Source organism: Dreissena polymorpha, chromosome 5, assembly GCF_020536995.1.
Source record: "Dreissena polymorpha isolate Duluth1 chromosome 5, UMN_Dpol_1.0, whole genome shotgun sequence".
Lineage (NCBI taxonomy): Eukaryota > Metazoa > Mollusca > Bivalvia > Myida > Dreissenidae > Dreissena > Dreissena polymorpha.
In genome coordinates, this window is record NC_068359.1 from 116,403,027 (window position 1) to 116,423,683 (window position 20,657).

The 20,657-nt window shown below is 40.1% G+C and overlaps 1 protein-coding gene and 1 long non-coding RNA gene across 4 annotated transcripts in view; both read left to right on the forward strand.

The window, feature by feature from the left end:
• LOC127832548 (serine/threonine-protein kinase ATR-like) overlaps nucleotides 1-20,657 on the forward strand; it is a 272,751-nt gene that overhangs the window by 202,789 nt on the left and 49,305 nt on the right. For all 3 annotated transcript variants that reach the window (XM_052358060.1, XM_052358059.1, XM_052358062.1), the window contains exons 37-43: nucleotides 1,034-1,255; nucleotides 8,393-8,513; nucleotides 10,822-10,962; nucleotides 11,335-11,506; nucleotides 11,704-11,864; nucleotides 11,998-12,106; nucleotides 17,375-17,525. In XM_052358060.1, the coding sequence (XP_052214020.1) occupies nucleotides 1,034-1,255; nucleotides 8,393-8,513; nucleotides 10,822-10,962; nucleotides 11,335-11,506; nucleotides 11,704-11,864; nucleotides 11,998-12,106; nucleotides 17,375-17,525 (1,077 nt within the window). The remainder of the gene's footprint in view (nucleotides 1-1,033; nucleotides 1,256-8,392; nucleotides 8,514-10,821; nucleotides 10,963-11,334; nucleotides 11,507-11,703; nucleotides 11,865-11,997; nucleotides 12,107-17,374; nucleotides 17,526-20,657) is intronic.
• On the forward strand, nucleotides 2,911-5,575 carry LOC127832550 (uncharacterized). Its single transcript, XR_008026954.1, has 3 exons — nucleotides 2,911-3,441; nucleotides 4,868-5,004; nucleotides 5,150-5,575. It is a non-coding gene; the product is annotated as an uncharacterized LOC127832550 (long non-coding RNA).

The following is a 20,657-nucleotide window of genomic DNA, read 5'->3' on the forward strand; positions in this document are numbered from 1 at the left end:
TCAACGAGTTTGCTTGTCCATTCTGAAAAACTTTCTTATTCAATTTGTCCAGGATTAATTGTTGTTCTCTAAAAAAGATTGTGTTTAAATCCTAATTGGTGTTGTAAACTGTTATATTTGCAATAAATTTTTGCTCAAGTGAGCATTGTGTTCTTTTTTAGCTTTTGTGAACACTTTTTGTCTATAATGTGGTATGCGTTGAGAAAGTCACATTTTTGGCCCAATCATAATGAACATTACTTATAAGATGTATTCTAATGATATCTGTTCATCATTTGAAAATGGTTGCGTACCCTGCCAGGGTGCTCAGAATAGTGCAGTTCTATTGGATATCAGGTGAGTGACATTTGGCCCTCTTGTTCTCAAAATAAGCAAAAGTGGACAACTAATTTTAGGTCCCTATAAATGTTCTCAGAAAAAGCATCTTGATCAGTGGCATTACCCTTGTTGAAATTACCTTTATTAAAGTGATTTTATGCGCATCTAACAGTATATGCTATGTTTATAGGTGTCTATCGCAACCGTTGTTTATTTTTGGTGTTTTCACACTTATATTTGTTAATGCAGCAACAACAAACTAAAACAATATCTCGGAAAGAGAAAAATAATGCATTTGAATATCAACCGTACTTACGTTTGACAACTGATCATGCATGTACGATGTGATTCTAAATTTAGTTTTAGTGCAGATTCGTTCATACGACACATGAACACGAACTCCGATCCTAATAAAAAGACAGTTCTGCTTGGACAGTCATGTAAAATATCGAATATAATATGTATTTTTTATAAACAACTGGTAGCAAGATGAGTTGCAGATAATTGGTCAGTTACCACATTTTAACTAACTCTTGACCTGTTCATTCCTTTCAGCTCAATTCAGCAGTGAAAAATGTGCATAATATCACTTTAAGTTCATCCTCTTCCAACAGAATAGAAATAAAATAAACAGATTTTTACAGCGCAGACTTTTAATAACTTTGTTCATATGTCATAGTAACTGTAATGGTATTAAATATTTTAACCTGTGCAGCATCCACAAGGATACGTTTGCTGTGGCGTTGATTAATGAGGTGGTGAAGTCGTACTTGGCGGCCACAGAGCCGAGGATCCAGGACTGCTCGGCCCTCGCCCTGCAGGACTTGCTCTCCATCTACACCATCTCTGACACTAGCACTGACGAGCGCATTAACAAACTGTGGAGCCAGTTCAGCAGCCATGTCAAGGAGATCCTTCTACCTTTCATGAGTACCAAGTATATACATGCAGAACAGTGTTAGGTTTTAAAAAATGTCAAATCTGCTCTGATAAATTTCTGACCTTTTTGTGATTGATTTTACTGTCTTTACTCTATAGGCTTACAAGTACTTCCATAATATGTGAAAAAGCCCTAATGATTGTTAGTCCCCTACCGGTTTCACCGGAGGGGACTTATGGTTTGCACTCCGTCTGTCTGTCTGTCAGTCAGTCCGTCAGACAGTCAGTCAGTCTGTCTGTCACACTTTTCTGGATCCTGCAATAACTTCAAAAGTTCTTAATATTTTTTCATGAAACTTGAAACATGGATGGCAATATGAACATTATGCACATCATTTCATTTTGTTCCTACATCAAAAATTCTGGTTGGTATGGCAACAAATAGACTAGAAATACTGCTAACAATGGTGGTTTTCTGGATCCTGCGATAACTTTTAATGTTCTTCATATTTTTTCATGAAACTTGAAACATGGTTAGATGGCAATATAGACATTATGCACGTCATTTCATTTTGTTCCTACGTCAAAAATTCTGGTTGCTATGGCAACAAATAAAAACTAGAAATGGCGCGGCAGAGGCTGACCAGTATCCCCACGCGGCATGTTTGACCCAGGGTTGGTAATGGGGCCATGCATAATTGAGATTGACCGTATTGTCATTATAGAAGTTCAGAATCAATTAAAAGTGAATCGGTGTAGAAAGGAAGAAATTATAGTAAAAGGCAATTTTGGGTGGGTGTGGTCTATGTGGGCGGGGCGCCCCAGGGTTGGTAATGGGGCCATGCATAGTTGAGATTGACCGTATTGTCATAAGAGAGGTTCAGTATCAATTTGAAGTAAATCGGTGTAGAAATGAAGAAGTTAATGTAAAATAACCTAAAAAAAAAGGAGTGAAAATCTCTGACCCGGCCCACCCTAACCCCCGTAACTTTTGACCCAGGGGTCAGATCAAAATTCCAAATAGTGAAGGGTCGCACATATGCTCATAGCTACCATGTGTGTAAGTTTCAAGGTTCTAGTGCTAATAGTGTAGGAGGAGATAGTGGCCAGGACGGACAACCGGACAGACGGAGGAGATAACCACAATATCCCCACGCTTTTCAAAAAGCGTGTGGATAAAAAATTCTGACAATGGTAGATTTTCTGACAATGGTGGAGTCGGTAGGGGACATATATTGCTTGGCAATAGTCTTGTTTGGTATTATTATGCTCCCCGACAATTTTCGGGGAGCATATAGTTTCCAGTTTGTCCTTTCTTACTTCTTTCCTTACTTCCTTCTTTACTTCCTCTCTTCCGTCACACTTTTGTTACAGTTTCTCATAGCGCCTTCAATATTTTACTGATCTCGTTCATATTTGGCATGTAGGTACCTTGCATGGACCTTTACCTTTAGATGAGGTTTGAGGTCACTGGGGTCAAGGTCACAGAGGCTAATAATAGATTTTCTCAAGGTCAAACAAGGGGAGCGTCCATTGTTTTCAAAGATACTTGTTTTTAGCTCACCTGTCACGAAGTGACATGGTAAGCTTATGCGACCGTGTGATGTCCGTTGTGCGTGCGTGTGTGCGTGGGTCCGTCAACAATTTGTTTGTGTAGACAGTAGAGGTCACAGTTTTCATCCATTCTTTATGAAATTTGGTCAGAATGTTTATCTTGATGAAATCTGGGTTGGGATTGTATTTGGGTCATCTGGGGTCAAAAACTAGAACACTAGGTAAAAATCTAGGGTCACTAGGTTAAATAATAGAAAAACCTTGTGTAGACAATGGAGGTCGCAGTTTTCATCCAATCTTTAAGAAATTTAGTCAGAATGTTTATCTTGATGAAATCTGGGTTGGGATTGTATTTGGGTCATCTGGGGTCAAAAACTAGGTCACTAGGTCAAATAATAGAAAAACCGTCAACAATTTGTTTGTGTAGACAGTAGAGGTCACAGTTTTCATCCAATCTTTATGGAATTTGGTCAGAATGTTTATCTTGATGAAATCTGGGTTGGGATTGTATCTGGGTCATCTGGGGTCAAAAACTAGGTCACTAGGTCAAATAATAAAAAAACATTGTGTAGACAATAAAGGTCGCAGTTTTCATCCAATCTTTATGAAATTTGGTCAGAATGTTTATCTTGATGAAATCTGGTTTGGGATTGTATTTGGGTCATCTGGGGTCAAAAACTAGGTCACTAGGTCAAATATAAGAAAAACCTTGTGTAGACAATAAAGGTCGCAGTTTTCATCCAATCTTTATGAAATTTGGTCAGAATGTTTATCTTGATGAAATCTGGTTTGGGATTGTATTTGGGTCATCTGGGGTCAAAAACTAGGTCACTAGGTCAAATAATAAAAAAACATTGTGTAGACAATAAAGGTCGCAGTTTTCATCCAATCTTTATGAAATTTGGTCAGAATGTTTATCTTGATGAAATCTGGTTTGGGATTGTATTTGGGTCATCTGGGGTCAAAAACTAGGTCACTAGGTCAAATATTAGAAAAATCTTGTGTAGACAATAGAGGTCACTGTTTTCATCCAATCTTTATGAAATTTGGTCAGAATGTTTGTCTTGGTAAAATCTGGGTTGGGATTGTATTTGGGTCATCAGGGGTCAAAAACTAGGTCACTAGTTCAAATAATAGAAAACCTTGTGTAGACAATAGAGGTCACAGTTTTCATCCAATCTTTATGAAATTTGGTCAGAATGTTTGTCTTGATGAAATCTGGGTTGGGATTGTATTTGGGTCATCTGGGGTCAAAAACTGGGTCACTAGGTCAAATAATAGAAAAACCTTGTGTAGACAATAGAGGTCACAGTTTTCATCCAATCTTTATGAAAATTGGTCAGAATGTTTGTCTTGATGAAATCTGGGTTGGGATTGTATTGGGTCATCTGGGGTCAAAAACTAGGTCACTAGGTCAAATAATAGAAAAACCTTGTGTAGACAATAGAGGTCACAGTTTTCATCCAATCTTTATAAAATTTGATCAGAATGTTTATCTTGATGAAATCTGGGTTGGGATTGTATTTGGGTCATCTGGGGTCAAAAACTAGGTTAATAGGTCAAATATTAGAAAAACCTTGTGTAGACAATAGAGGTCACAGTTTTCATCCAATCTTTATTTTGGTCAGAATGTTTATCTTGATGATATCTGGGTTGGGATTGTATTTGGGTCATCTGGGGTTAAAAACTATGTCACTAGGTCAAATAAAAGAAAAACCTTGTGTAGACAATAGAGGTCACAGTTTTCATCCAATCTTTATGAAATTTGGTCAGAATGTTTATCTTGATAAAATCTGGATTGGGATTGTATTTGGGTCATCTGGGGTCAGAAACTAGGTCAAATCATAGAAAACCTTGTGTAGACAATAGAGGTCACAGTTTTCATCCAATCTTTATGAAATTTGGTCAGAATGTTTGTCTTGATGAAATCTGGGTTGGGATTGTATTTGGGTCATCTGGGGTCAAAAACTAGGTCAAACAATAGAAAAACCTTGTGTAGACAATAGAGGTCACAGTTTTCATCCAATCTTTATGAAAATTGGTCAGAATGTTTGTCTTGATGAAGTCTGGGTTGAGATTGTATTGGGTCATCTGGGGTCAAAAACTATGTCACTAGGTCAAATAATAGAAAAACCTTGTGTAGACAATAGAGGTCACAGTTTTCATCCAATCTTTATAAAATTTGATCAGAATGTTTATCTTGATGAAATCTGGGTTGGGATTGTATTTGGGTCATCTGGGGTCAAAAACTAGGTTAATAGGTCAAATATTAGAAAAACCTTGTGTAGACAATAGAGGTCACAGTTTTCATCCAATCTTTATGAAATTTGGTCAAAATGTTTATCTTGATGATATCTGGGTTGGGATTGTATTTGGGTCATCTGGGGTTAAAAACTAGGTCACTAGGTCAAATAAAAGAAAAACCTTGTGTAGACAATAGAGGTCACAGTTTTCATCCAATCTTTATGAAATTTGGTCAGAATGTTTATCTTGATAAAATCTGGACTGGGATTGTATTTGGGTCATCTGGGGTCAGAAACTAGGTCACTAGGTCAAATCATAGAAAACCCTTGTGTAGACAATAGAGGTCACAGTTTTCATCAGATCTTAATGAAATATTGTCAGAATGTTTGTCTTGTTAAAATCTGTGTTGGGATTGAATTTGGGTCGTCTAGGGTCAAAAACTAGGTCACTAGGTCAAATTAAAAAAAATAATTGTAGACAGTAGAGGTCACAGTTTTCATCCAAACTTAATTAAATTTGGCCAGAATGTTAATCTTGATGAAATCTGGGTGGGGATTGTATTTGGGTCATCTATGGTCAAAAACTAGGTCCCTAGGTCAAATCATAGAAAAACCTTGTGTAGACAATAGAGGTCTTAGTTTTCATCTGATCTTAATGAAGTATGGTCAGAATATATATCTTGATAATATCTGATTTTGGATCGTATATGGGTCATCTGGGGTCAAAAATTAGGTCACCAGGCCAATTCTAGTAAAACTTTGTGTAGATGAAAGAGGTCACGGTTTTCATCACGTCTTAATGACATTTTGTCAGAATGTATGAATTAATGAAATCTTTCTTGGGATTGTATATGGGTCTGATAGAATTTAAGTTGATGTAGCAAGGTTAGTCAGGGCAATCATGGCCCTCTTGTTAAGTATGTTAGCCTGAGTGTCAATATTTCACTGCTTCCAATTGTGTTTTCTTTTGTTCAAAATCGAGTTCAGTATTTGGCTCCATTCCCAATAGAAAAATGGGACCTTAAAATTCACAATTGAAGGTTTCCACAACATTTTTTTTATCTCTTTCTTCATATCTCATCCAGCTATATAAGTTGAACATTAGTAAATATAATACTGAAAACACTTTTATTATACCCCAATTACCATTGGTAATTTGGGCTATATAGGAGTCACTTTGTCGGTCTGTCTTGAAAATTCTATCCGATCTTCACCAAACTTGGTCAGAAGTTGTATCTAGATGATGTCTAGGTCAAGTTTGAATATGGGTCATGCTTGGTCAAAAACTAGGTCACGGGGTCACTTAGTGCGTTTTAAACCGAAAGTTTGTCCGGACCATGACTATGTCATTTTTCGTTAGATTTTAAAATGACTTGGTACATTTGTTCACCATCATGGAACGGTGTGTCGTGCGAAAGAAGTACGTCGATATTTCCAAGGTCAAGGTCACACTTGGAGTTGCCCATAAATGAGCTTGTCCTGGCCATAACTTTGTCATTTATTGTGAGACTTTAAAATCATTTGGCACATGTGTTCACCATCATTGGACGGTGTGTCATGCGAAAGAATTACGTCGATATCTCCAAGGTCAAGGTCACACTTTGAGTTCAAAGGTCAAAAATGGCCATAAATTAGCTTGTCCCAGCCATAACTATGTTGTGCATTGTGAGATTTTAAAATTACTCGGTACATTTGTTCACAATCATTGGACGGTGTGTCATGTGAAAGAATTACCTCGATATCTTCAAGGCCAAGGTCACACCTTGAGTTCAAAGGTTAAAAATGGCAAAAAATTAGCTTGTCCGGGCCATAACTATGTTGTTCATTGTGAGATTTTAAAATCATTCGGCACATTTGTTCACCATCATTGGACCGTGTGTCATGGGAAAGAATTACGTTGATATCTGAAAGGTCACACTTTGAGTTCAAAGGTCAAAAATGGCCATAAATGATCTTGTCTGGGCCATATCTATGTTGTTCATTGTGAGATTTTAAAATCATTTGGTATATTTGTTCACCATCATTGGATGGTGTGTCATGGGAAAGAATTTCATTGATATCTGCAACGTTAAGGTCACACTTTGAGTTCAAAGGTCAAAATTGGCCATAAATGAGCTTGTCCGGGCCATAACGATGTCATTCATTGAAAGATTTTAAAATTGCTCTGTACATCTGTTCACAATCTTTGGAGGGTGTGTCATGCGAAAGAATTACATCGATATCTCCAAGGTCAAGGTCACACTTTGAGTTAAAAAGTCAAAAATGGCCATAAATGAGCTTGTTCAGGCCATAACTATGTCATTCATGCGAAAGAATTCAAGAGTTCAAAGGTCAAAATGGCCATAAATGATAATGGCATAATAATTCTTAAAAATCGCCATAAATTAGCTTCTCTTGTTTTGTGAAGACAGCATGCAAAATATTCTGTGTCAATGCAGCATGTGGGGGTATACGTCACGTCTGTGACAAAGCTCTAGTTCTTAATGTTGAAGCATTTTTTAGCAGAACAACAACATTAATTTCCCAATTTTAGTCAAAATGCCATGATTTTTTCCAATCCAAATGGACATGGCCCCAAACCCAAAATGGTGGAAGGAAAAGACTGCATGTAGTTTAGGCTTTTTCTTTCAATCAGAGTATTACTTTTGATTGAATGAAGTTTGTGGGGGTCTTACACAAATCTCCCTAATAATTGTTTCTGTCCCACCTTACTCGTTTCAATTCTATCAGGGATATCAAACACTAATGATATGTAATCAGTGAACTTTTATATGTTGCATTTCTATACAGTGGACTTTTGCATCCTTATCAGATTGTTCTAGTCCAATGATTTTTTAAAGAGTTATTGCCCTTTGAATATGTTATTCTTTAATTGATTGTATTCATGGGAAATTTCAGTAAGTAATGATATGAATTGATTTATTATTATAGTGCCATTCCTTTAGTCTGGTCATAAGTATATTGAAAGGTCTTTCTGCTCCATTGATTTTAAAGGATGTTATTGCCCTTTGAATGATAATTCCTGTCTGTGTTTGATGTTGAACACGTATGATCCGTTTTACATGACACTTCATATGCATTATCCCTGTTGGGTGGACATGTTTGACTGCAATAATGTTCTCATAGTTTTTATATTTTCATTTCAGGTCAGAAGAACTTCTGATCCGAATTAAATAAAATGTGATATGCAGTATCACTACAGGCTTTTTGTTGTGTCGTTCCCCAGAGAGTTTTCAGGAAGTCAAAGATCCTTCAATAATTATTTGTTTCCTCACAATGCACCCATACATTGACAAAGCACATCATCAGGGAGCATCCATCACTTTCACTGATATTCTCGACTTTGAAAAATTAAATTGTATTATTTATGCTATGTGCATTGCTTGATTTGTTTTTAGATACATTTTGGCTCCCACTCAAAATAACTGGTCGAACCTTCAGAAACCAATTTATGGATCAAAGAAAGGCAACTCTTTTAAGGACTGGGTATCCACTTGGACAGGGTATCTTTCTTCAAAGGTATATGAAAGAGTAGTAAAATGTATTCCAAAAAGTTTTCTTAAATTATGCATCCACTCGACGGGGGAGGTAAATCGATTGTAGATATGGCCATCCATCTGCCTGATTTATTTGTGTCTCATAACTTAAAAAGTATTAAAACTATTCAAGGATTGTGTTTAGAATGAAAATGTTCATTATTACTGTTTCCTTGCAATAAACACAACTGCTACGAAAATTTGCAAATCTTAAACATTGTTTTTTCAATTTGATCAATTTATCAAACTGTTTAAAGTATAATTGTGTTCTTTGCAGATTTTGATAAATATGTCTGATTTATGATGTATGTAGTGTACTCCATATGTTGTTGTGGTACACAAGTGTGCAGTGTATCCCACATGTTGTGTGTCGTGATTATGCAGTGTATCCCATGTGGTGTTGTGTGTAAGGTGTATTCAGTGTATTACATGTGTTGTTGTGTGTCATGTGTATGCAGTATATAACATGTGTCAGGTGTATGCAGTGTATCCCATGTGTTGTTGTGTTTCATGTGTATACAGTGTTTTCCATGTGTTGTTGTGTTTCGTGTGTATACAGTGTGTTCCATGTGTTGTTGTGTTTCATATGTATGCAATATACTCCTTATGTTGTTGTGTGACAGATGTATGCAGTGTATCACATGTGTAGTTGTGTGACATGTGTATGCAGTGTATCACATGTGTTGTTGTGTGACATGTGTATGCAGTGTATCACATGTGTTGTTGTGTGACAGGCGTATGCAGTGTATCACATGTGTAGTTGTGTGACACGTGTATGCAGTGTATCACATGTGTTGTTGTGTGACATGTGTATGCAGTGTATCACATGTGTTGTTATGTGTCAGGTGTATGCAGTGTATCCCATATGTTGTTTTGTGACATGTGTATGCAGTGTATGCCATATGTTGTTATGTGACAGGTGTATGCAGTGTATCACATGTGTTGTTGTGTGACAGGCGTATGCAGTGTATCACATGTGTAGTTGTGTGACACATGTATGCAGTGTATCACATGCGTTGTTGTGTGACATGTGTATGCAGTGTATCACATGTGTTGTTATGTGTCAGGTGTATGCAGTGTATTACATGTGTTGTTGTGTGACATGTGTATGCAGTGTATCACATGTGTTGTTGTGTGACATGTGTATGCAGTGTATTACATGTGTAGTTGTGTGACACGTGTATGCAGTGTATCACATGTGTTGTTGTGTGACAGGCATATGCAGTGTATCACATGTGTAGTTGTGTGACACGTGTATGCAGTGTATCACATGTGTTGTTGTGTGACATGTGTATGCAGTGTATCACATGTGTTGTTATGTGTCAGGTGTATGCAGTGTATTACATGTGTTGTTGTGTGACATGAGTATGCAGTGTATTACATGTGTAGTTGTGTGACATGTGTATGCAGTTTATTACATGTGTTGTTATGTGACATGTGTATGCAGTGTATTACATGTGTTGTTATGTGACATGTGTATGTAGTGTATCACATGTGTTGTTATGTGTCAGGTGTATGCAGTGTATCACATGTGTTGTTGTGTGTCAGGTGTATGCAGTGTATCATATGTGTTGTTATGTGTCAGGTGTATGCAGTGTGTCCCATATGACATTGTTTGACATGTGTATGCAGTGTATTACATGTGTAGTTGTGTGACATGTGTATGCAGTGTATCACATGGGTTGTTGTATGACATGTGTATGCAGTGTAGCACATGTGTTGTTGTGTGACATGTGTATGCAGTGTTGCACATGTGTTGTTGTGTGACATGTGTATGCAGTGTATCACATGTGTTGTTATGTGACATGTGTATGCAGTGTATCACATGTGTTGTTATGTGTCAGGTGTATGCAGTGTATCACATGTGTTGTTGTGTGACATTTGTATGCAGTGTAGCACATGTGTTGTTATGTGACATGTGTATGCAGTGTATCACATGTGTTGTTGTGTGACATGTCTATGCAGTGTATTACATGTGTTGTTATGTGACATGTGTATGCAGTGTTTTACATGTGTTGTTATGTGACATGTGTTTGCAGTGTATTACATGTGTTGTTGTGTGGCAGGCATATGCAGTGTAGCACATGTGTTGTTGTGTGACATATGTATGCAGTGTATTACATGTGTTGTTGTGTGACAGGCATATGCAGTGTATTACATATGTTGTTGTGTGACATGTGTATGCAGTGTATTACATGTGTTGTTATGTGACATTTGTATGCAGTGTATCCCATGTGTTGTTGTATGACATGTGTATGCAGTGTATTACATGTGTTGTTGTTGTGTGGCAGGTGCTGGAGGAGAGTAAGGCACATCGTGTGTTCAAAGCGTGCAGTGCAGTGATAAAGTTTGACCTCCACATTGCCCTCTACATTCTGCCCTATGTGGTCTTCCATGTGCTCCAGGACGGCTCAAGCCAGGACATTGATGAGGTTAACAGCTCTTCTATAACTGTCCTGTCCAGCTAGCTCTGTAGAGCACTAAACTTAGAGAAACACGGGTTCAATTCCTGGTTAAGCCACATAACGTGTTGGGGCATTTGGTTATGTAATGTTTCCAATGTTATTTTAATCTTAACTCTTCTCAAGTAGGGCATTTGTCAGTTACTATAATAAGCAGCTTACCCAGAAAAAGTGTAAGCTAATTAAAACACATGATATGATGTTAACTCCTATGATAATAAGAAACAAATATATGAACAAACTTCATGTCACTAGATTCCTTGACCAGTTTTGTTCACAATAGATAAATTTGTTTTAAAATGATTTCTTTGAATGTTTAAATTGCTGTGTTTCTGCTGGCAGGCTGTGGGGGAGATCATTGAGGTTCTTACACAGGTGACATGCATGGACAGCAAGAACAAGGGAGACAACCTGCACCACATGAGTGCCCAGACCATCTTCTCTGTCCTTGATTACCTCACCAAGTGGAAGTACCTCAGCCTGCAGATAGGCACAGCAGAACCTAACAGTAAAGGTTAGCTTTACTTGGCTGGACAGTGTGTTTTGTTTCTGACTTCAGAGTTTGCACATGACAAAATACATTAATTAAACATCTAAAAATGAGTCTGTCTCTTACAGAAAATAATGTTGCTGCACAAACTAAAAACAAACTAACTAGTTTTCAAAATAAAACTGAAAATCTGAACATAGCATTATATTCTCCGGTGGCAGAGTGGCGAGGTCGTGTGGAAGAGTTTTTGTACAAGATACCACAGGACAAGCTGGCACAAGCCTCATTCCGCTGCAAAGCCTACACCCGCGCCCTCATGCACCATGAACTGCACATTAGAGACAAGGCACAGCTCTCCAAAGAGGAGCTGGACTTCATGCAGGTAAGGCTACATGAACAGTCATTTGGGTATCAAGTTGACTATGTTAGTGTCTGCATTCCCCAAAATGTAAGAATAAATGTTTGATTTAGCTTTAAATTCTTTATTTGCAATGCAATAAACAATGTTGTTACAGAGGCTGTATGTTGAGCTGGATGAGCCAGATGGGGTGCAGGGTGTGGCAGCCATCCGTATGTCCGCACCCTCCTTACAGGAGCAGATACTCACATATACAGGCAGGCAGGGTAGGTGTACAGTTTGTGGCAGCTATCTGTAAGTCCCCACCCTCCCTACAGGAGCAGATACTCACATATACAGGCAGACCGGGTAGGTGTACAGTTTGTGGCAGCTATCTGTAGGGACCCACCCTCCATACAGGAGCAGATACTCACATATACAGGCAGGCAGGGTAGGTTTACAGTTTGTGGCAGCTATCTGTAGGTCCCCACCCTCCATACAGGAGCAGATACTCACATATACAGGCAGGCAGGGTAGGTGTACAGTTTGTGGCAGCTATCTGTAGGTCCCCACCCTCCCTACAGGAGCAGATACTCACATATACAGGCAGGCAGCTTAGGTGTACAGTTTGTGGCAGTTATCTGTAGGTCCCCACCCTCCCTACAGGAGCAGATACTCACATATACAGGCAGGGCAGAGTGGGTGTACAGTTTGTGGCTGCTATCTATAGGTCCCCATCCTCCCTACAGGAGCAGATATTCACATATAAAGGCAGGCAGGGTAAATGTACAGTTAGTGGCAGCTATCTGTAGGTCCCCACCCTCCCTACAGGAGCAGATACTCACATATACAGGCAGGCAGGGTAGGTATACAGTTTGTGGCAGCTATCTGTAGGTCCCCACCCTCCCTACAGGAGCAGATACTCACATATACCGGCTGGCAGGGTAGGTATACAGTTTGTGGCAGCTATCTGTAGGTCCCCACCCTCCCTACAGAAGCAGATACTCACATATACAGGCAGGCAGGGTAGGTGTACAGTTTGTGGCAGCTATCTGTAGGTCCCCACCCTCCATACAGGAGCAGATACTCACATATACAGGCAGGCAGGGTAGGTGTACAGTTTGTGGCAGCTATCTGTAGGTCCCCACCCTCCATACAGGAGCAGATACTCACATATACAGGCAGGCAGGGTAGGTGTACAGTTTGTGGCAGCTATCTGTAGGTCCCCACTCTCCCTACAGGAGCAGATACTCACATATACAGGCAGGCAGGGTAGGTGTACAGTTTGTGGCAGCTATCTGTAGGTCCCCACCCTCCCTACAGGAGCAGATACTCACATATACAGGCAGGCAGGGTAGGTGTACAGTTTGTGGCAGCTATCTGTAGGTCCCCACCCTCCCTACAATAACAGATACATATACAGGCACCCAGGGTAGTTGTACAGTTTTGGCAGCTATCTGTAGGTCTCCACCCTCCATACAGGAGCAGATAAGCAGATACTCACATATACAGGCAGGCAGGGTAGATATACAGTTTGTGGCAGCTATCTGTAGGTCTCCACCCTCCATACAGGAGCAGATAAGCAGATACTCACATATACAGGCAGGCAGGGTAGATATACAGTTGTGGCAGCTATCTGTAGGTCCCCACCCTCCCTACAGGAGCAGATTCTCACATATACAGGCATGCAGGGTAGATATACAGTTTGTGGCAGCTATCTGTAGGTCCCCACCCTCCCTACAGGAGCAGATACTCACATATACAGGCAGGCAGGGTAGATATACAGTTTGTGGCAGCTATCTGTAGGTCCCCACCCTCCCTACAGGAGCAGATACTCACATATACAGGCAGGGCAGAGTAGGTGTACAGTTTGTGGCCGCTATCTGTAGGTCCCCATCCTCCCTACAGGAGCAGATACTCACATATACAGGCAGGCAGGGTAGGTGTACAGTTTGTGGCAGCTATCTGTAGGTCTCCACCCTCCATACAGGAGCAGATAAGCAGATACTCACATATACAGGCAGGCAGGGTAGGTGTACAGTTTGTGGCAGCTATCTGTAGGTCCGCACCAACCCTACAAGAGCAGATACTCATATACAGGCAGGCAGGGTAGATATACAGTTTGTGGCAGCTATCTGTAGGTCCCCACCCTCCCTACAGGAGCAGATACTCACATATACAGGCAGGCAGGGAAGATATACAGTTTGTGGCAGCTATCTGTAGGTCCCCACCCTCCCTACAGGAGCAGATACTCACATATACAGGCAGGCAGGGTAGGTGTACAGTTTGTGGCAGCTATCTGTAGGTCCCCACCCTCCCTACAGGAGCAGATACTCACATATACAGGCAGGCAGGGTAGATATACAGTTCATGGCAGCTATCTGTAGGTCCCCACCCTCCATACAGGAGCAGATACTCACATATACAGGCAGGCAGGGTAGGTGTACAGTTTGTGGTAGCTATCTGTAGGTCCCCACCCTCCCTACAGTAGCAGATACTCACATATACAGGCAGGCAGGGTAGGTGTACAGTTTGTGGCAGCTATCTGTAGGTCCCCACCCTCCCTACAGGAGCAGATACTCACATATACATATGCAGGCAGTCAGGGTAGTTGTACAGTTTGTGGCAGCTATCTGTAGGTCCCCACCCTCCCTACAGGAGCAGATACTCACATATACATATACAAGCAGGAAGGGTAGGTGTACAGTTTGTGGCCGCTATCTGTAGGTCCCCGCCTTCCCTACAGGAGCAGATACTCACATATACAGGCTGGCAGGGTAGGTGTACAGTTTGTGGCTGCTATCTGTAGGTCCCCACCCTCCATACAGGAGCAGATACTCACATATACAGGCAGGCAGGGTAGGTGTACAGTTTGTGGCAGCTATCTGTAGGTCCCCACCCTCCCTACAGGAGCAGATACTCACATATACCGGCTGGCAGGGTAGGTGTACAGTTTTTGGCAGCTATCTGTAGGTCCCCACCCTCCCTACAGGAGCAGATACTCACATATACAGGCTGGCAGGGTAGGTGTACAGTTTGTGGCAGCTATCTGTAGGTCCCCACCCTCCCTACAGGAGCAGATACTCACATATACAGGCAGGCAGGGTAGGTGTACAGTTTGTGGCAGCTATCTGTAGGTCCCCACCCTCCCTACAGGAGCAGATACTCATATATACCGGCTGGCAGGGTAGGTGTACAGTTTGTGGCAGCTATCTGTAGGTCCCCACCCTCCATACAGGAGCAGATACTCACATATACAGGCAGGCAGGGTAGGTGTACAGTTTGTGGCAGCTATCTGTAGGTCCCCACCCTCCATACAGGAGCAGATACTCACATATATAGGCTGGCAGGGTAGGTGTACAGTTTGTGGCAGCTATCTGTAGGTCCCCACCCTCCCTACAGGAGAAGATACTCACATATACAGGCTGGCAGGGTAGGTGTACAGTTTGTGGCTGCTATCTGTAGGTCCCCACCCTCCATACAGGAGCAGATACTCACATATACAGGCAGGGCAGGGTAGGTGTACAGTTTGTGGCAGCTATCTGTAGTTCCCCACCCTCCCTACAGGAGCAGATACTCACATATACAGGCAGGCAGGGTAGGTATACAGTTTGTGGCAGCTGTCTGTAGGTCCCCACCCTCCCTACAGGAGCAGATACTCACATATACAGGCAGGCAGGGTAGGTATACAGTTTGTGGCAGCTGTCTGTAGGTCCCCACCCTCCCTACAGGAGCAGATACTCACATATACAGGCAGGCAGGGTAGGTAAACAGTTTGTGGCAGCTGTCTGTAGGTCCCCACCCTCCATACAGGAGCAGATACTCACATATACATATACAGGCAGGCAGGGTAGGTGTACAGTTTGTGGCAGCTATCTGTAGGTCCCCATCCTCCCTACAGTAGCAGATACTCACATATACAGGCAGGCAGGGTAGGTATACAGTTTGTGGCAGCTATCTGTAGGTCCCCACACTCCCTACAGGAGCAGATACTCACATATACAGGCAGGCAGGATAGGTGTACAGTTTGTGGCAGCTATCTGTAGGTCCCCACCCTCCCTACAGGAGCAGATACTCACATATACTGGCTGGCAGGGAAGGTGTACAGTTTGTGGCAGCTATCTGTAGGTCCCCACCCTCCCTACAGGAGCAGATACTCACATATACAGGCAGGCAGGGTAGGTGTACAGTTTGTGGCAGCTATCTGTAGGTCCCCCTCCCTACTGGAGAAGATACTCACATATACAGACAGGCAGGGTTGGTATAGCACTGTCTGTCCATCTGTCAGTCAGGCATTCTGTTTTTCGGAGGTTTTTAACGCAAAGCTTTTAGATATTGAGCTGATTTTTTTGGTATGTCAGTCCACCTACATAATCTACAAATATGAAGTGTGAAAATTTGTTCTGGTCTGTTGATTTTTAGCTCGGCGGTATTGTCATAGCCAGCTCGTCATGTCATCCGCCGTCGTGCTAAATCTTAACATTTTGTTAAGGTTTTGAACATTGGCTCTTAAATCAAATTGCTTCCACCTACAACTTTGAAACTTCATATGTAGGTTCACCTTGATGAGTTCTACATGCCACACCCATTTTTGGGTCTCTAGGTCAAAGGTCAAGGCCACTGTGACCTCTAAAAAAAAAAAATCTGACAAGCTTTCGCAGCCGAGCGTGGCACCCGTTATGCGGTGCTCTTGTTTACCAAAACCCTTTGACTGATCTAAATTTTTGCCATGGGGCAGTAATAACATTTAAAATGAGATAATTTGTATTTATCATTTGGCAGGTACAGGGTTATTTTTGACAAAGGAGGTAATATTTTTTAAAGGAATATAATCCAAAGTAGGAACTTCTATAATTAGAAAATAAAAGGCATGAAGATTTGATACAAAAGTGGATATAGAAATATTCTCTATAATGACCATTTTTTTGATGTTTTTTATAAGGGTTTGAGTTATTAGTATGCCAGTCCACATACATTCCCTACAGATGAAGTGATAAATTCATTCTGTTTCATTGATTTGTGTGGAAGTTATGGGCCTTAGACTTTTCTGTATAATGACCGTTTTCTGGAGTTTTTTTAAGCAACACTTTCAGATATTGAGCTGATTTTTGGTATGTGAGTCAACTCACATGACCTGCAGATGAAGTGTGAGATTTGTTGTGGTCCATTGATTTTTGGCTACCTTATGGACCTTGTTTTCTCTAAAATAGCCGCTGTGGGACTCTAAAGTGCACTAGGGGGCATTGTGTTAAACAAACACAGCTCTTGTCTTGTTCTTTGATTGTCTGTAGGTTAAATGTTACTATGATTTGTTAAAGTTACTTCCTACCTTGATTGTCTGTTTCCAGGTTGCAGCTTACTTTGATTTTTTGCCGGTATTTAGGTCACATCATTTGTTGTTTAATTGTGTTCAGGTTACAGCCTACCTTTTTCCCTTTGTATCCTTCTTTGCCTGCTTTAAGATAACAGTCTACCTTGTATGTGAGTGTTCATGTTACATCCTACTTTTTTTGCCTGTGTGCAGATGACATCCTAAGTTGTTTGTCTGTGTTTAGGTTGTCAGATAGAGCTGCAGGTGTGCTATGAGCAGGCCCTCCAGGCAGAGCCAGATGAGTTGAGCCATCACCAAGGCCTGCTGCGCTGCTTCATGGACCTCAGTCAGCCCTCTCTGGCCCTGCAGCATGCCTCTGGGGTCATCAGCAACAGGTCAGTCATACAGGCAAATCTAGTTTAAGATGAAGTGTGAGTTTCGTTCAGGTCCATTGATTTTTGCCAGAGTAATGGGCCTTGAACTAAGATATTTTCTCTATAATATCCATTTTCCGGAGTTTTTTTTCGAAACACTTAAAGATAGTTAGCTGATATTTTGGTTTGTGAGTCTAACGATATAACTTACGAATGAAGTGTGAGTTTTATTCTGGTCAATTGATTTATGGTGAGTAATAGGCCTTGGACTTTCTAAAATTCCTGTGTTCCGGAAGTTTTTTACAAAACGCTTTCAGATATTTAGCAATTTTTGGTATGTGTGCCTACCTACATTACTTACATAAAGTTTGAGTTTCATTCTGGTCCGTTTATTTTTGTTATGGGCCTTGGATTTAAAAAACGTCTCTATGATAACCATTTTTCAGGGGAAAAAAATGAACACTTAAAGATATTTAGCTGCTTTTTGATATATGAGTAAACTGACAGTGTGATTTTCGTTCTGGTCCATTTGTTTATGTTGAAGTTATTGACCTAAGACTTCGAAAGTTTTGTTTTTCTGGAGGTTTTTAGCTCACCTGAGCACGTTGTGCTCATGGTGAGCTTTTGTGATCGCTTTTTGTCCGTCGTCTGCCGTCAACATTTGCCTTGGTAACTCTCTAGAGGCCACATTTATTGTCCAATCTTCATGAAATTTGGTCAGAAGATTGGTCTCAATGATATCTTGGATGAGTTCGAAAAATGGTTACTTTGCTTGAAAAACATGGCTGCCAAGGGGCGGGGCATTTTTCCTTATATGGCTAAAGTAAAATCTTGTTAACACTCTAGAGGCCACATTTATAGGCCGGTCTTCATGAAACTGGGTCAGAAGATTCATCCCAATAATATCTTGGACGAGTTCAAAAATGATGCCGGTCGTTTGAAAAACATGGCAACCTTGGGAGCGGGGCATTTTTCCTTATATGGCTATAGTAAAACTTTGTTAACACTCTAGAGGTCACATTTATTTTCGATCATCATGAAACTTGGTCAGAAGATTTTTCCCAATGATATCTTGGATGAGATCGAAAATGGTTCTGGTTGCTTTAAAAACACGGCCACCAGGGGCGGGGCATTTTTCCTTATATGGCTTTTATATGGCTTTAGTAAAACCTTGTTAACACTCTAGAGGCCACATTTATTGCCCAATCTTCATGAAATTCGGTCAGAAGATTGGTCTCAATGATATCTTGGATGAGTTCGAAAATAATTATGTTTGCTTGCAAAACATGGCTTTCAAGGGGCGGGGTATTTTTCCTTATATGGCTATAGTAAAATCTTGTTAACACTCTAGAGTCCACATTAACTGTCTGATCTTCATGAAACTTGGTCAGAAGATTCATCCCAATAATATCTTGTAAGAGTTTAAAAATGATGCTGGTTGGTTGAAAATCATGGCTTCCAGGGGGCAGGGCATTTTTCCTTGTATCGCTATAATAAAACCTTGTTAACACTCTAGAGGTCACATTTATTTTCCGATCTTCATGAAACTTGGTAGAAGATTTGTCCCAGGTGAGCGACTTTGGTCCTTTCAGGCCCTCTTGTTTATAGCTGTTGTGCTGATTCACCTATTATTTCTTAAATGATTAACGAAGGGTTCAAATAACATGTTCTTGTTACCAAACCATTGATCAGTGTGGATCAAATTTTTTTCCGGACGCTCCATGCACCCGAAAGCAACACACTTCACCATGTCTAATAACGTTTATCATGCAACTAATTTCAACAAATGCTTTAAATAAAACTTAACGAAAAAAACACACAAAATAACATTATATTGAATGTCAATTTTATTAGTATCATAATATTTTTTGCCATTGCTCTTGATGATTCAAATCATTTTAGAAATATTTATAAAATAGCATTTTTCGTAATAAAATTGGCATTCGACCTTTAAGTTGCTTTTAAGTATGTGAGTCTACCTTCATGACTTACAGATAAAATATTAGTTTTGTTCCAGTCCATTGATTTTATAGCGAAGTTATGGACCTTAGACTTAACAATTTCATCTAAAATAGCTGCCATGCGGCTTCAAAGGCAGTAGGGTACATTGTGTTTCTCAAACACAGTTCTTGTTTTTTAATGTTTTCAGTTTATTGAAAACCACTGTCGCCAGGGAGTGGGATGGTTTCAGGCATTTTCCGCTCCTTTTTGGGAAAACGCCACACTGGAATTTTGGGGATTTCGCGTCGTGAAAAAACCCATTTGGGAAAAAAATGAATCGCAAAACTGGCTCAATTGGGAAAAATTATCGCATGTAAATGGTGTTTCTTATATTTCAAAGAAGCCGTTAACTGGTAAATAACGACTATTTTGATAACATATTATTAAAATTTTACAAAATATGAATATGTGTGATAAGTGCAGGGTTTTTTATCTGATTTTGGGGAAAGGGCCTGGCCTTTTTTGATGGGAAAGAAATCACGCGAAACGCCGGATTTTGGGGAATATAAGGAAAGTCTTAAATAATCAATGTAACATATTTTACTGTTTTTAAAACAAATTCAAGGCAACATATAATTTAATTATGCAATATTGTTCTATTTTCTACACTGGATCAGGTTAACTTATATATTTAAAGGTTAAAAAAAAAAAAAAAAAAAATTTTGGGGGGGAATTGGGATTTTTTTTTTCAATTGGGAAAAAAAACAACCAGATTTGCATTGGGAATGGGGCCGAAATTCGGACCCGTGGCATAGGGCGGAAAAGGCCTGGGTTTACATGTTATGGCTGTAGTGAATTCTTGTTAACACTCTACAATGTTTAGTCCAATTTTAATGAAACTTGGTCAGAGCATTTGTTCTAATGATATCCAGGCTATGTTCTAAAATGGTTCTAGTTTGTTAATTTAATGGCCACAAGGGGCGGGGCAGTTTTCCCTGTATGACTTAAGTGAAACTTTGTTAATACTACTGGCAGAACTTATTGTCTGATCTTCATGAAACATGGTCAGAACATTTGCCTTAAATGTCCAATCTTACTGAAACTTGATGACAACATTAATTTTTTTCTAATGATATCTTATCTGAGTTTAAAAATGGTTTTGATCCATTGAAACAGTTTGCGTCCTGGCTTTAAGCAGTTTTCTTTATAAAG